General features: G+C 41.4%; 2 protein-coding genes across 2 annotated transcripts in view; one reads left to right on the top strand and one right to left on the bottom strand.

Annotated features, from left to right (window-relative positions):
- Positions 1 to 11,596, top strand: part of aven (apoptosis, caspase activation inhibitor) — a 25,002-nt gene extending 13,406 nt beyond the window's left edge. Inside the window, exons 3-6 of the mRNA XM_061812965.1 lie at positions 7,472 to 7,542; positions 9,367 to 9,462; positions 9,822 to 10,116; positions 10,838 to 11,596. Coding sequence (XP_061668949.1) covers positions 7,472 to 7,542; positions 9,367 to 9,462; positions 9,822 to 10,116; positions 10,838 to 10,983 — 608 coding nt within the window. The 3' untranslated portion in view covers positions 10,984 to 11,596. The remainder of the gene's footprint in view (positions 1 to 7,471; positions 7,543 to 9,366; positions 9,463 to 9,821; positions 10,117 to 10,837) is intronic.
- A 190-nt stretch (positions 11,597 to 11,786) lies between these two features.
- Positions 11,787 to 16,615, bottom strand: part of ryr3 (ryanodine receptor 3) — a 96,627-nt gene continuing 91,798 nt past the window's right edge. The window contains exons 101-105 of the mRNA XM_061812966.1: positions 16,419 to 16,575; positions 16,243 to 16,307; positions 13,717 to 13,817; positions 13,597 to 13,648; positions 11,787 to 12,525 (exon numbers count right to left, since the gene is read on the bottom strand). Of these exons, the coding sequence (XP_061668950.1) occupies positions 12,430 to 12,525; positions 13,597 to 13,648; positions 13,717 to 13,817; positions 16,243 to 16,307; positions 16,419 to 16,575 (471 nt within the window). The 3' untranslated portion in view covers positions 11,787 to 12,429. The remainder of the gene's footprint in view (positions 12,526 to 13,596; positions 13,649 to 13,716; positions 13,818 to 16,242; positions 16,308 to 16,418; positions 16,576 to 16,615) is intronic.

Genomic DNA, 16,615 nt, shown 5'->3' on the forward strand with positions numbered 1-16,615 from the left:
CTCAAATTGTTGTTACATGATAATATGCTAGCCACCGAGTAAACTCTGTAACATATCAGCACAGCACGTAACAAAAACAACAATGACTCACAAGGATTCTTCTTTTTGTGTTTACCATAAGAAGATGCAGTTTGTTGGGAAATTTCAGAGGGGAAGTGATGATTCTTTCATGTACTTGTACAGTTCAGTATTTGATTAATTAGTGAGGGATGCCCTACATTATAGCTGCACCTGTTTTCAGTCTTGAGTCTTTTATTCACGATGTGCAATGATGTAGTGTCATATATTGTCATATAACTACGTCACACTACATTTTGTATTTAATTGGATTTTCTCTTTTTGTTTTTGTTAATTTCGCCACGCATAGTGGTGCGGACCTTGGCTGCGTTAAGCATAAACCGAGCGTAAGGTGTGATTCATTCATTTTGTTTTTAAGAATTGCTATAGGCATTTGTACTGGCTTCTAACCGCATTGAATTTATTTTCACTATGGTTTATCGGTCTACTAAAAATTATATTGAATTGGAAACATCTGTGAGAAAAATATAAAATCCTCGACTTCATACAACAATTGGAATGGTAATCATAAATTGCTACCTTCACGTATTTCTGGGCAGCACGGTGGAGTGGCTGTAGCACGTTGACCTTACATTTCTGACGACTGTGGATCAAATCCCGGCATTACCTCTGTTGGGTTTGAATGTTCTCCCAGTGCCTTCGTGGTTTTTCTTCAGGCACTCCGGTTTCCTCCCAGGTCCCAAAAACATGCAACATTAATTGGACACTCTAAATTGCCCCTAGGTGTGATTGTGAGCATGAGTGTTGTCTGTCTCCATCTCCCTGCAATTGGCTGAAAACCAGTTCAGGGTGTACGCCGCCTCCTGCCTGATGACTGCTGCGATTGGGCCTTGTGAGGATAAGCGGCTCAGAAAATGGATGGATGGATGGATGGATACAGTCTATTCAGCATCACTACCGATGAGGTTGTTTTTCCCCTTTCTTTTTGTTATCTGACTTAATGGTCATTAATCACCCATGAATTTTAATTACGAAATTTGTATAAATCAAGGTTTGCAATATATGCTGAGTCAGATTGTTAGACCTTTACTCATTTTTGCCATTGTTGTCACTAAGTGTTGTAATGAGTTGTCATCGCCATAATTGGTAAAATATGAGGGATGAGTACGTGTTTGATCTGATCTCAGATAATTTTGGATTATTGAACAATCTTAAAGTTTTAGTAATGTGAAAGTGGATCTTGAGCATTTGCTCTCCAAAAAATGAAGTATACACATTCCCTTGTGAGGATCAGATAACTTGGGTTTTCTTTGCATGCATCTTTTTTTCATGTGCTCAAAATCAATATGTGGCGATCAAAGATGAAATTGTTGTTTGGCCATCACAAGCAGCGGAGATTGCAGTAATGTGGCCTCCCGATGGGTTTATTGACTGTAGTTGCAGATTTTGAAGCAACATATTTACAAATTTGGAAGCCTCTGAATCTTGTCCAATTTGTATTCACAACACACACGTTGTGTCAGGTTTTTATTTCCCCAAGTGTATTTTATTTGTAGATGTCTTTATCGGTTAGTGAGAAACATGACTGAAAGAGGAGTCCAAGAGGCCATCTACATGAAGGTGGAAAGACCATTTCAACAGGGGAGGTGGATTTCGACACATTTATCTCCCACATTCAATACCATCCTTTCGTCCATTCCAAAGAGAATCAATAATTCTGCCACCAATTAATAGAAACACAGCCTCTTTTGGCTTTGAGGCAGTTCCGCAACATTATAATAACTGAATGGAATATCAGCGATGGAGTTTCCATCCAACGACTACGGTTGGAGGACAGTGGCATCACTGTATGCAATCTTGGGATCTCTCGTTTTGCATTCCAAAAGAATGACACAATTTGCGGTTAGGAGTGCATTGAGTATAAATAGTTGCATTTCCTGGCTTGTGCTGTCCTACTATAACCTTGTACATGAACTGATGAGAGGCTGGGCGCCATCTAAGACAACTCAGAGTTCAGGTGAGATCAGGTCAACGCCCTGAGAATGAAATGACATTGCTGAATGAGAAGATTCACAGCTCAAATAGAGCCAGTTTAGTTTGTATTTGAGTTCTATTGGGTTATTAGAATCCATCCATCTTTTTCTACTGTTTCTCCTGGTCGGGTCGCGGGGGAAGTAGTTTTAACACAGATACCCAGACTTCCTTTTCTTCAGCCACTTGTTCCAGCTCTTCCTGATGGTTCCTGAAGCAGCCAAACACCTCACTAGGGAGGCGTCCAGGAGGATCAAATGCCCCAGCCACCTCATGTGGCTCCTCTCAATGTGGAGGAGCAACGGCTCGACTCCGAGCCCCTCCTGGATGACCGAGCTTCTCACCCTATTTCTAAGGGAGATCCCAGACACCCTGCGGAGGAAACTCATATTGGCCGCTTGTATCCGGGATCTTGTTCTTTCGGTCACGACCCCACATCTCGTGGCCATAGGTGAGGGTAGGAATGTAGATCGACTCGTAAATTGAGAGCTTCGCCCTCTGACTTAGCTCCCTCTTTCTAATAACCTCTAACCTAACCTAAATAACCTAAAGTGATGATATGTTGTATTTCAGAATCTTGGTCTTTATTATTTCATGGAGATGATTTTCAATGACGAAGCAATGTCAGTGGTGAGTGATCCTTTACATTTTAGTGACTGTTTGTGAGGGATTTTATTCTGCTGATTCAGACTTCTCTTTTGCGCTGAAAAAAAAAAAACAGTTCTAAGAGTGAATTGTTTGCTTTTGCAACTATTTTAGCCCGGGTAAAAAACAAAATGTCTCAGCCTTCTGGTACTTTGTTGCTTTTCACGGCAAAGTACCAGGTCTTTATTTAGCTGCCACTGCGTGCATTGTTCTTACCCTCCTCCCTTTTAATTATGAGAGGAAACACAGATAATGTCATATTTTTCCTTTAAAAAAAATGCAGAAGTTCAATAAGGAAATACTTTTGGTTTGGAGACATCCTGCAGAAACAATTTCTCGGCCTTCAAATTCTCACAACATTCAGTTAGGTTCTAAGGAATCGTCTGAGTTCTTTCTTCATACCTCTAACGGTCTGCACACAAATACGACACATGCCTGATGAGAATAAAACCTCGAGTGAATTGAGGTTCCTCTGATATGACTTTGACATAAACACAATCACCATTAAAAGTAAAAAGTAAATAGCTTCAGCGCTCTTTATTTCCCCGCCTGGTTTACTCAGGACTTTAATTGCAATTAGCACAAGAAGTGATTTATCGATGTGTATAGAGTTTTCTGCTCTGTCTTGTTGGTCTAATTGCTTTAGTTAAAAAGGCGTGACAGGGAGGCTGCGGGTGCTACTTCGGCATCAAGTTTGTGGCATGGAGAATTGGATGAAGGATTATACATGATGATAAATACAAAACAGGAAACAATGGCCATAGAAATGATTTGGGTAAAACTGACCAGCCTATCATTAAAAGTAACATGAATTGTTAAAACATACCAACGAAAATATGCATCCATCCATTTTTGATACTGATTATTCTGTTCAGGGTTGCGAGAAGCTGTTGCTTATCCCATCTGAATTCGAGCACAAACCGGACTACACCTTGGACTGGTCGCCAGTCAATGATGGGACAGATGTTAATCAATCCATCCATTTTCTTATCTGCTTATCCTCACAAGGATCGCAAGACTGCTGGAGCCTATCCCAGCTGTCAATGGGCAGGAGGCAGGGTACGTCCTGAACTGGTTGCCAGCCAATCGTAGGGCACAAAGAGACAAACAGCCGCACTCACAATCACACCTAAAGGCAATTTAAAGTGTCCAATTAATGTTGCATGTTTTTGGGATGTGGGAGGAAACCGGAGTGCCCGGAGAAAACCCACGCAGGCACGGGGAGAACATGCAAACTCCACACAGGCGGGTCCGGGATTGAACCCGGACCTCCGAACTGTGAGGCCAATATTTTCCAGCTGCCCCACCGTGCCGCCCAAACGGAACTGCTAATGCTAAATACTGAAGTTTTTTTACATTTACAAAAACCACACTCTACTACTAACTAAAGGTTTTCACTTGCAAAAGCAGACACAAACTTAAATAAGTGTATGTAAACAGATGTGCTAGCTCATCTACTAACCAGGCGTGACCAGGATTGCAATCTTAGTCGGTCCTGGTCAACATTCCCACCAACGTGTACGCAATCTTTCGGCGTAAACATGCACAATATTTAGCGCCTCCTATTTGGGATCTTTGTAAATCGGGCCCTCAGACTTCATTGGTAAATGACGACGACGCAATACGCCCCAATGTATTCACTACATCTTTGAATAATCTTTGCCAAAAGACTTTTAGAAAGACTTATAGAAATTGGGAATGAGATTGAGTTAAAAAAAAAAAAAAAACAACTATAATTTCCATCCCTATTTCTTCTCTCTACTTAGTTTCTGCACACCTCCCCAAAGCCATTGTCTTTTTGGAAGTTTGACAGAAGATGCTTGTTGCCATGGCTATGTCAGTGCCTACTGACTACCTGAGTTGATATTTCCACGGAAAGAGGTTCAGGGTGTCATAGGGCTTCTTTAGTGTAGGAGGGAGGTTGTTCACCAGTCACCGACCAAATGAGATTGAGCAGGAATAGGATGAGAGTTAGGGGGTGAAGCGATATTGGGCTGAGGAGTAGTAGCGTAAACACTGGAGTTTGTTGCTGCTCAGTTTTTTCATCTGCCACAGATTTCCCATTTGCCCTGTTACACAAACCAGTTTAAATTTGTTTCATAAGAGCTGAAAAAGCAAGAGAAATGAGTCTCTGTACTGCAGAGCCAATTTGTGCGCTGGAACCTAGACCGTCTCCATTAACAGAGAAGTGGGGATAATGGGATTTCAGTGACACCGTTATACATGTTTCATTCGCTTTGTGGATTGTCTGAGAAATGATGGTGAGTTTTGATGCCACGATCTCAGATTGCATTCGAGGATTACATATCCACTGAGATTTCAGACTAAACATTGAGTGGATCTGCAATCACTTTTATTTTCTTAGAGCCAGTTTATCTCATTGTGCAGGCTGTAATTTGTAGTGATGTTTTAAGTATTTTGTGTCCCAAGTTAGAGACTGGTGAATATTAGGAGAGATTTTCAGAATTATGTTGCTTCTAGTAGGTCACTCATTAGTTAGCAGAAATAATTTGGAGTTAAATCACGGGATTTAACCATCTAATTCAATTTAGTTAACTCCTTAGTGAGCTGCTCCCTTTGCAAATTGTTGACTGGATGAAACCATAAAATTAAACTTGCCAAAGGACAAAACTGTTCAATCAAATTCAATTAGCTTGTAAATTGGTTTGTCAGGTAGCTAGTAGGTTGGTGTTAGAAAACTAAGGCAAAAAAACATTTCATTAAAAGCAGTTAGTCAACCACGTGATTAAACCAAGAATTCAACCATCTCATTAGCTTGTTCGGTAGTCAGTCACTAAGGTAACAAGTTAACAGGTTGTCGATCAGATAAAACCGTACGGTTAAGTTAGTAAACAATCTAATTTAGTTAGTTTGCTAGCTAGTTACGTAGTTGTGTGACTCTTTGTAACCCTAACCCTTATCTTTCTTTTTTTTTTGTACTGTTACAAGTGGTGTTCTAAAAGTTATGTTCAGTGGTAGTAGTTGTTCTGTGTAGCTCGGTTCCAAATGCTAATGGTTTGGTGTTTCTTGAGAAACATAATTCCCAATTCATTTTCATGGACGTGTGTTATGCTTGTTTGAAAAAGACAAAAAAATATCACTTTTGTGTCTTTTTTGTTGCCGCTGTCGCTCGTGTCGCTTTTCTTCCTCCTGGAATCTTACCATCTGCCCAGTGGCTAAAAGAAATAAAAAGACATTGCTTCTGTGGGAGCAACTGCAGCAAAATGGAGTTGAACTGATTTTTACGTTTCCTGGGTTTTCTACAGGTAACAATTGATGATTACCCTCAACATTTGTTTTCAAGTCTCTGTCTTGTTGTACACCAGCAGCTGTTATATGGTTTCTTCCTGCTGTCACTTAAAGCTGACATTCTTCAGCCTTTGTAACCTTGAAAATGGTTCTTTTCACACATATTTCTTCCTGCCAGAGACCAAAAGCCCTCCCGCCGCCTCTCCTTTTTGACCCCCATCACTCCCTGTAAAGCAAAGTGCAGATGGTCCCCAAGTGCTGCACCTGAAAGCAGCACGTCTGCAATATTCGGCACACCCGGCAGACTGCGACCGACTGCCGCTCTTCTGTCAGGTCTCCAACTGAGGCGGCATCTGTGTTTGTCAGACTGACCCATGTCCACTGTTTGTGACTTCGTCCTGACGGCACACCTGCTGACTTTTCAGCATGAGCGCGGCCGTGTTTTGGACCAAGAAGACACCGTCGTTAGTCTTTGACTTAGCTTTTTTTTTTTTTGGATCCCCTTGTTCAAAGTAAACCTCCTGTACCTTGCTCACTACTCTAATTCTCGCTTCTTGCGTATGCACCCATTCCAGTTCCCAATTCTTGTTCTTAATGAGGTTGTTTTCATCATAAGCAGTGCAGAGTGGCTTTTTTCGTGATGATGAGAGGAGTTTATTGATCAGTTAATCGCTCATCATTCCCTGCAGGCTCTTGACTTTATGGAACATGGGCTGTGTCTCGATGTACTTAATAGTGAGTCAGTTCATGTCTCGGGGCCACCATCTCCAGTGAGATTCGATTTTATTGTGAGAAATATAAGATGTGAACTTGCGCATTAAAGTGCGATTGTTGCAAAGAATGTTTTTCTTATTCTTTCATTTGTTTTTATGGCACCGACACAGATCGACTCCTTTAAGCATTGGCAGTTGGGGAAAATATTTGGTGGCAATGGTCTATTACCTTTTGTATGATCAAACTCTTATTGATCCTGAAATACAGCCGAACGCTCAACGTTGAACACAATTTGTTCTGGACAATGATACATTTTACCTTGTATCTTTCATTACATTTGGTTCCATAATGGCTTTGTCTGCAACGTTACCAGCCACCTGTTTATTGGACATCAAATTACATACTCCTGCTTGGATGTGGAGATCAGCCCAATTATAATGAGAGCTTTGAAGAGCCCTTCAGACCCGACGGCTTGCTCGTGTTTCTCGTTTCGCAGTCCTTGTGGGTGATGCGTTCCAGCATGTCCATTCTCACACCATTCGCCATTCGCGCTAAAAAGATGTTAACAAGTTAGGTCTGCCAGATGAACGTGCTTCTGCAGCTTTCCGACTTGTTGACAACACAACCTCAGTGCTTCTGTGCTTCCGAGAGCCCTCGGTGGGCTTGTTTTGGGAGCAAAATGGCGTCACGTTGGTTCTAAATCTTGACTGTTTACACGACGCCATTGATTGCTTTGCAAAGCTTGACCCACAGATGTCATCTTTTCTTTGCGTGTAAATGGCTGAATGTAATAACCTTCCACTGTCCTCCTCAGGGGACTGTGTCACTCAGTTTCGCTTTTCTGAAGAAAAAGACTGGGAGAAGGACACATTTTCATCTGGTCAGGTAATTCTGAGCTCTGCTTTGCTTGCTTTGAGAGCCATTGATCCGTCTGGGTGACCTAAAATACACTGCGCATTTTAGAACAGCTTCATTTATTAAATATCAGCATCCGTGTTTACGGCGTAGCGATTGGCAGTAGTTTGGAGACAATGATAATAATGTGTAAGAATTGTACAATTATCATTTACTGCCACCATGTGTTTTTGGTGCATTAGTTCAAATGGACAATGATGAGTTGATTAAAGCAGTAAATGGTACTTAAAAGGGAAATCCAGTGCTTTGCATGAACAGTGTATCCAATAGGTCTTGTTATATGTACTCTATTTTGACAATGGGATGTTAAATCCTCTCGTTTAATCGTGTTTTGAGAAGATTTTCATCGACAATTACGAATTTTCAGGGGTGGTTTCATTTTCGCAAGTCGCATGACCTACGTGTGCGGATGTGACCTGTACCGTGCCACAACAAAGGCTCGATTACATGGGACACTATTTATGCCCAGCGATGATTTCTCGTATTTATCCTCATCTGATGAATAAATAGCAGTATCGGTTGATCAGGAAGACAGAGAAATACTTCCATAGAGATTTAAACCTGTGGCTGTAATTAATGTTGAATATTCGGATTGGTTCTTCGGGCGGAATGACGGGGAGACTGACGAGTAAGCTCCCGCGGTGGGCTGCGAGCCGAGCTTCCAGGCGGCGGAGGCAGTTAGCCCCGGATGCCGAAGCTAGGCTAAAGGCCTCCGCCGCCACCAAAGCTCGACTTGCGGCCCGCTGCCGGAGCTCGCTCGTCAGAGTCCGCATCATTCTCGTCCGAAGGACCATCTGCGGCTGCAGGCTCGGAGGTCCCGGGGGCCTTTTTTTACTCACTTATGTCGCCCATAAGCCTCCAACTAGTCAGATTCCACGTTATTCCGCCCGAATAATCATCTGAATATTCATATTCTGAATATTACAGCCGCAGGTTAAAATCTGTATGTAGGTATTCCGCCGTCTTCCCGATCAACCGAAACTGCTGTTTCTTCATCAGATGAGGATAAATCAGAGAAATCGGCGGTGGGCATAAATGATGTCCCATGTAATCGAGCCTTTGATGCGCCACGGTACACGTCACATCCGCGCACGTAGGTCATGTGTCTCGTGAAAATGGCAGCGTCCCTGAAAATTCGGAATTGTCGATAAAAATCTTCTCAAAACACTTAATTGAGAGCAGATTTAACATCACATTGTCAAAATAGGGTACATATTGCATGACCTATTGGATAGACTGTTCATGTAAAGCACTGGATTTCCCCTTTAATATGTATTCACTTTATTAGAAGTCAACAGGCACAAAATATCATCTATCTTGGGGTAAAACTGCATTGTGGTTAATGTTTAAACACATTAGAGCATAGGTGTCAAACAAAAGGCCCGGGCCCCAAATGTGGCCCACCACATTATTTTATGTGGCCCGCAAATGGAAATCATTTGCGTCAACATCCACAGTTCTTGCTAAAATCTGAAGGAAAAATTCCAAATTGTTTTATGTAATAAACAATAATGTTGCGATATAGAATTTTTCTACTACCAATCCCCTTTTTACAGTCAAAGTATTATCCTTTTGATTTTAAAAATAGTTAGACCTCAATTTGTTGTGTGAGTGAAAGAATCTGATGAGCAATGGTTTCACTGTCATAACGGCCCGCTGAGGGAAAGTGAAACAAGATTGTGGCCCCGGACAAAAATGACTTTGGCACCCATGCATTAGAGGGACTACTTCATTGAATGTATGAGCACACTGAAGTCAAGATGTCCCGTGCTGACTTTTTGCTTTTTGGTCTAGATGTCTACCATGTTTTTGGACCTCCCAGCATTGGCCCAGAGACTTGAACAAGTGCCTCTTCATCAGAGGCTCAACCTGGAAGCTGAGTTAGTACAGGTATTCAATATTGTTTCCTCTTAAGAATAATATACTTCGTGCAGGATTAACGACATTAGAGAAAGGAGACTCACTCTGAGATTAAAAGCTTTATGAGAAGACAACAAAAATCAATTGGAATAAATCGTTTGGACAAGGAGTAGTTCAATTCGTCTTCAAAACACATTGAGGATTTTTAAGGTTAAACCACTCAAGAATGCTTCTACTGCATGAACACTTGTAAAAAAAAGTTTTCATTGTAAATGAGGATTTTATTTTCGAGGCTTGGGAACCATGTAGATTATTAAACCAGGAAAGTGTTAAAATGAAGACATCTGTGTGAGAATATGGAGACCTTGTATTCTTGTTTTATATTTCAGGTTTCAACACCAGTCCACCTCCCCACAATGACTTTGGCCCCCCAACAGGAGATGCCCAAGATCTCCTCATTCAGACCTGCATCCCAAGCTTCAAAAGACCCTAGCAGCACTCTTAATATCACCAAGACTTTAAGCTTAGCTGCCAGTGCTGACATTCCGGCTCCCTCGAGTGCCGTTCCACCCTCGGTGGACGACGTGGATGAAGAGCTGGACCAGCTGCTCACTTTAGCGAAACCGCTGTGTCCCGTCTCGGGAGGCCAGCCTGTCAACGTTGAGAGCTCTGGTGTGCTCAAAGGTTAGTACTCTATGTAATAATGTGTTCAGTTCTTTATGCAGATGTGCATTTGGTAGCATTTCCTTGTATAACAATAATTAATTTCCAAATGTTATGTATTGATTGAATCTCCTAATGGTCCAAACTCCAGTTATAATAGTTGTGTGAATTGAGCTGAGTAATCATCATGATCATCATCCCTCGGTGTGCTCTTTGCCTGAATATAAATGGATATAAAAGACATACAGGGGGCCGCAAATAGATCCCTGTCCGAACTTTGGACACCCCTACTTTAGACAACAAATAAAAAACAAACAAACTCAATCAACAGCACCTCAGCTGGTTGACTTCAATTAGTTCACTCAAATTTCCGTAAACGCTAATCAGCCAATTCCTGTTTTAGTTATGTATTTTTCGCACTATTAGGCGCACCTTCAATGACTCACCAAATTTAAAACTTTTTCTATATATATAAGGCGCACCGGATGATAAGGCACATAGAACAGACACGACAGTAAAGCCTGGGGTTATGTTATGCATCCATTAGATGGGGTGTGCTAAAGGCTCAATATTGATCCATATATACGGTGCACCTGATTGTAAGGCGCACTGTCAGCTTTTGAGAAAATGAAAAAGGCTCTTGGGTGCGTCTTATAGTGCGGAAAATATGGTAGTTGTTTAGCTTGGCTTCTTGTACCCACGGAAAGAAAAACTTTCACTGAGGTCTTCTTTCAATTTGTAGAGTTTGACACAGCGACCGAGGCGCCAATCGAAGAGAAGATGGAGGAGCCCAAAGACGAGCAAATTGCACCTCCCGTGTCCAATTCAGTCAAGCAGGAAATGACTGAGGAGGACCTGGAGGACTGGTTGGACAGCATGATCTCGTGACCGCCACAGAGAGGTGGATCATAGCAAAGGCATGAGCTCCAAGCAAAAATCTGGACTGAAGTTTGCCGTGCCGATTTTCGAAGCTGCAATGCCCAAATGTCCGGACGTTGCATCCATCGAGAGCTAAGATTGAGTGCACTTAAAAGTCTGTAAATAGTGTGCGCACACACAATTAAATGATCATTAATTAAAAAGTTAACAAATGTGCAGGCTTATGTAGGCCAAGGAACCATATTTAGTTACTTACGCACCCAGCCAATCAAAAAAGAGAACTAGTGGCATTATAAATGCGCAATATAATAGAATTGCTGGAACGACAATGATGATAACTATTTTGAAATTAAAGGGGACAGAAGACAATTGGTTGCCCTGTTGTTTTAGAGTCAAAAGACTGGCAGTGTTGGCACATGCAGGATCTTCCATTAATTGTTAAAAGTATAATTTGGCGGCTTGGTGATTGTGTTCCCCTCCGTGAGTGAAAATATAAATTATGTTTTCACTTCTTCCTCATGGGGGCTTGCTTTTGAGTACATAGAGTGGGGCTGCTTGCAAACAAGTAGCCAATTGCCTTGTCGCAGTACCCCACCTTGCCCCGGTTGTCATGGTAACGAAGAGCTTTACATTGTCTCCTTTAAGTAAATGTTTGATGTCTTGCTCTGATCTTTTTTTTGTTTTTAAATCTATGACTGATCAAATAATGTTTGTCTCTATATTGAAGGAAATAGGTAGGTCATTATCGCATCTTAAGTGAGGAGTCATGTTTTATTGCCTCAGTTAAACTTTATTCATCCGCCACGTCTCACTTGAACAAATGCAAAACTACTACATGTGTGTATAATGTAAATTTCCAAAAAATAGCAGCTGATTTGGCATCATTGTGTATTTGACTTGTTCTCAGTTTGGCTTTTCTATTGTGGAAACAAGTGCAGACAGGCAGCATAAGAAAAAAAAAACAAGCAACATTTACACCTCTAGATTTTATATAATTTTTGTCCTTTCACATAAAATCCCCAAAATTAGCATGAGCACTGTCGAGGGACAAAAAAGCCTTTTTTTAATTTTTATTTTTTGCATAGTTTCTTCAAAGGCACTTTGGCATTTAAAGTGTATCATAAAGTGACGAGTCATGTTTACAACAAATTTTTAAAAGGCAGATATGAGGCTTCATTTTTGTGTCAGCGGTGAGCCAAAAAAATATGTGTTTGATGTCAAGTTTCATGTGTTCAACATTGCAGGTGAAAAGGCGACAACATGTTGCATAAAAGAGGCGTCGTGTCTTTTTGGTACCAACTTGGATGCCTCCCATCTATCCCAAATTCAGTGTCATTTTTTGTTTTTGTCATTGTTTTGCTACATTTATCAGCAGGTTTTCATCTTAACACGAACGACGTCATGTTTCCAGTCTGTGCCAATTTGAGGAAAATCACCAGGTATCGTTGGATTTCTTTAGCCCAGCTGGTCCTCGTATTGCTTCCGGAAACAGTCCCCGGTTGGGAAGAAGTCCCAGCATCGTTCCTGGTACATCTTCCACACGTACGACTCCTGGGGGGGAAAAGGACGGTCGGTGTTTGGAATGAAGCTTTAAAGTTTGCTTTCACATCCCTGCGGGATGTCTGTTGTTAAAAAAAAAAAAAAAAAATATATATATATATATTATATATATATATAGTGGAACATCTTGAGTTGGAAGCATCTGAAGTTTTCTGTGATGGTAGTTTGACGCTTTTGTGTGCGCGTTATTCCTCTTTCCCTCGATTTGATGTTTCTTCAAATTATGTCGTTACCTGCCAATTCTTCAGGGCGGCAAAGATGGCATTATTGTTAGGGGTAATGGCGCCAACTCGCTCTGGCAAGCTCGGCTTGGAAATTCTACAAGGATTTCTTTTTTTTCCCCAATTTCCTGGAGTGTTGGAGCACGTTTAATTTTTTTTTAATACCCGTGTTAAGTGTGGAAAAGGTCTAATTAGTATTTATGGCTCGTATAAATCTTCAAGCCATCTCACACTCTACTGCTTAAATGTTTCTGATCCACAGTTAGACCTTCCTTGTCATTAAATGATTGCATTTAAAGCGCTTGAGCTGCGCAACTTTTATTGTAGTAACTAATATGAACATTACGACGCGTCGCTTTAATATCCCAGAATGGATTCTATTTCGGTAAAACGACCCGTTCGCGTTTAAATAGACGGCGTCGTGTTACGATTCGATCGGATTAGCCGCGTGTTGCAAAATGAGAAATAATACGATCTCGGCATTGAAATGACTGCCGATTTGGTGACGTGTAGTTGTGATGTGGAAAAAGACTTTGTCTTGTGCGTTATTGTTGCAGCTTTGAGAATTTCAATAAAACAGTGCATCTTTCAAGGAGGGGAATAACAAGGTAATGGCAAAAAAAAAAGTAAGTGAACCCACGCGTTGTTTCCTCCTGCCGCAAAGCTCTACTTATGCAATCCATCAAGTGGGCTGAAACAAGTGAAACCTACTGATGGAAGGGTCGGAAATCTTCACCGTGGTTTTCTTTCCTCACCCTCCTATTTAGATCTCACCGGTCACCTCTTGTATCGTGGACCTGAGTCGAAACTGAATTATTCAGCGTAGTCGCCGTCCACGTACCTGGCCTGTGTGTTCCGTCTCGTCCTTGTTAATCAGGTACATCAGGAAGAACCTGCAGAGAGCAAATGCAGTTAGCGAGCGTTGATTTATTGGGTGGGGGGGAGCGTCAGAAGCACTCACAGGTAGTTTGCAAGGTTGTGCTCCTGTAAGGTGTGAGTTTCGAAACCATGAGGTGTCCGGTCAAAGTAGTCGTTCCCGATGCCACAGATGAAGCATTTGGTCTGGGAGGAGCCAAAAGGGGGGAGAACAGAATTACCCTTAGATGACAATCTGTATGTAAGCCTCCTAACTTTGGAAATGTCCTGATGTCACAAAACCAATCAATACCACAGCAAATCTAAATACTTCAATCAACCGTGATGATGACAATGGAGTGAGCGCTCAGTACATTAATTTCAGGCCTATAAGCCGCAACTTTTTTCACACGCTTTCAACCCTGCGGTTTATGCGGTGATGCGGCTCATTTGTGCATTTTTTTTCTTACGGCCGCAAGGGGGTACTCGAGCGGAAAAGGTAAGAGTGAGATCGGTGGAATATATGGGCCAAGGAAGTGACTTACCGGTCCAGCCCTCTTAGCGCTCCGCTAGTGTGTTACTGCCGTGTCTCAGTGATTTTCAGCAGTAGGTTTTAATTTCATTTTTTTAACCGGCCCTCTTAGCGCAGCGGCGCTAGCAGTAAACTCTCTGTGTGCCGTCTTTCTTTGTAAAAATTATCATGTTTCAGCAATAACGATATATAGCGATTAATTGTAGAGTTCAATGTATGAGGCAATTTGAATTGAAAATAAAATCAGTCCATCCAACACAAAAATGATATTGACTTAAAACTGAGGAGTGCAGATATAATACTTTTGAGTTGAGGCACAGCTAAACTAACAAGGTGAGGCCCGTCTCATTTTCTGGAAGACTCCCAGATTTTATCCATCAACCTTTTACACATTTTTGACGGGAAAACATTTTCAAACGTGCAGAGAATGTAGTCAAATCCCTTCAGCAGGCTTCTTGACTTCCTCAATGAGATACCTCCCATCACATAAAAGGCTGAGTAGTTTTATTTGACAGCAACTCATTTTTTCCACTTGTATGAGCAAATCGGCAAGCTTCCCTTTCTCCGCTTCGTCACTTTTTATTTGACTTTGCCACTGTACATTGGTTAAAAGTTCCATGTCACGCCTATTATTTGTTCCTTCGATTGTATCATCTTTTATGTTCTTTTATCAGGGTTATAAGATAATTTGGGTTTGGAGACGAGGAGAGCCATTTCCTGGTCGATACCCATGCCATTCCCCGAGGTAAAATGCACCATATGCATGGATCATCATTTGAAGACTTGAGAGCGCTTTTCAGGGATGAGAATTTTCTGTTTTTTCAGCTGAAAATGTCATTTTTGTGAAACATGTAATTCAGTTGAGAAAATTTGGGTTAGGGTACAGCTTGACGCGGGGCGAAGCTGTGATCAAGACCGGCCGACGGCATCTATCGGCAACGCTCGTTGTGAAATTAGTCGTAGCTGTGATAGCGGAAAACGGCATTGCTATCTGTTTACGGCATTGCTCTCGTTTTGCATTAAATTTGGTATTAATAATAACAATGTTCCGATTTCCGGCAGCATTTTGGCAGTATTTCGTCGGTATTTTCACTCTATTAACATTTCATAGAGAAGCATTCTGTTTACTACGGCATAGTTGTAACTTATAGACATACGTACTTGCCAGTATGGCAAAAGATGAAGATCGTGCCAGGGAAATTGATAAAAACCACGGGGTAGAAAATTGTTCCAGATGGGCATGGCTTGAAAAATGTGTAACAGTACACATGGGAACGAAAACTGTATCAACATGTCTAACTGAACCCATCCAAAAAGCGGACGTTTTCGGCCATGCGCTGTGCACTCTGTGTTCCAATATGATCAATTATGGAAGCCGAGGAGCAAAAAATATTCAAGAGCATATCCAAACCAGGAAACACAAAGGTACGTTTTAAACACGTAAATTTCTCAAGTATTATATAACTGACAACTGTTAATACGATTAGGCCTATCTGTAGCACTGGCCTGTAGATCATGCATTTTATCCCCCACTTTTATATTTCATGATCTCTCTGTCTGTCTGTCTTGTCTCTCTGTCTGTCTGTCTCTCTCTCTCTCTCTCTCTCTGTCATATAAGGGCTACGTGACCTGAAAATTTCAGACTCAGTTAATTATACGTACATAAAATATTTTTGTTTTAATTTATTGTAGTAAATGACATTACAGGTAGTTTAAGTTTTTATATATATCATATATAAACAAATTACTTGTGTACTTATTTCTGAAGTATAACTTGTAAGTGCAGTAGCCTATTTGAAAATTTCTGTCTACATTTTTATGTCTGAAGTTTGGCAAAATTATTTTGGCTGTTTGGACTCATATTTTAAGTTTTCAAAATGTTATGATTGCCCTGTATTTACATTGTTAGAGGTCACCATTTAAAAGTGTGTTTTATAAAAAAAAAAAAAGTTGGTGCCCAAAGGGGGGCGCACCCCTCTTTGAACCCCACCTCCCACTCCCCTGAAGGCAGACATTTTCAGTGTTTTTCCAAATTGGGCATTCTCATCCCTGATTTTTCCTGAATTTGGTACTCCCGTTTAAACCTCAACCACTTCTCACCTCCATGTCCTCCTTAACTTGCTCCTGCTGGTCTCTCAGCTCACCAAAGGCATCAATAATCAAACCTGCAGGAGGGCGGAACATTCCGTTGAACGCGGCACCCGCGAAAGCAAAGTAAGCCCATCATTTAAAGAAAAATAAAATAAAACATTTAGTGAGGAGGAACGGTAAGGCACCCTGAATGATGGCCAGCAAGATGACAATAACAAAGAAGAAGAAGGTGATGTCGAAAAGGATGCGGTAGAGCTCATAGGGGTCTCCGGCCGGGTCCTCCAACTCGTCTCCGATGCCACCCCCGGCTCTTACGCCCACGTACATGTGGAACAGATAGCACTGTTGCAAGGAAGACACAAAAGGATTTGAAATCAAATTC

The sequence above is a fragment of the Syngnathoides biaculeatus genome, chromosome 23 (genome assembly GCF_019802595.1).
Source record: "Syngnathoides biaculeatus isolate LvHL_M chromosome 23, ASM1980259v1, whole genome shotgun sequence".
NCBI lineage: Eukaryota > Metazoa > Chordata > Actinopteri > Syngnathiformes > Syngnathidae > Syngnathoides > Syngnathoides biaculeatus.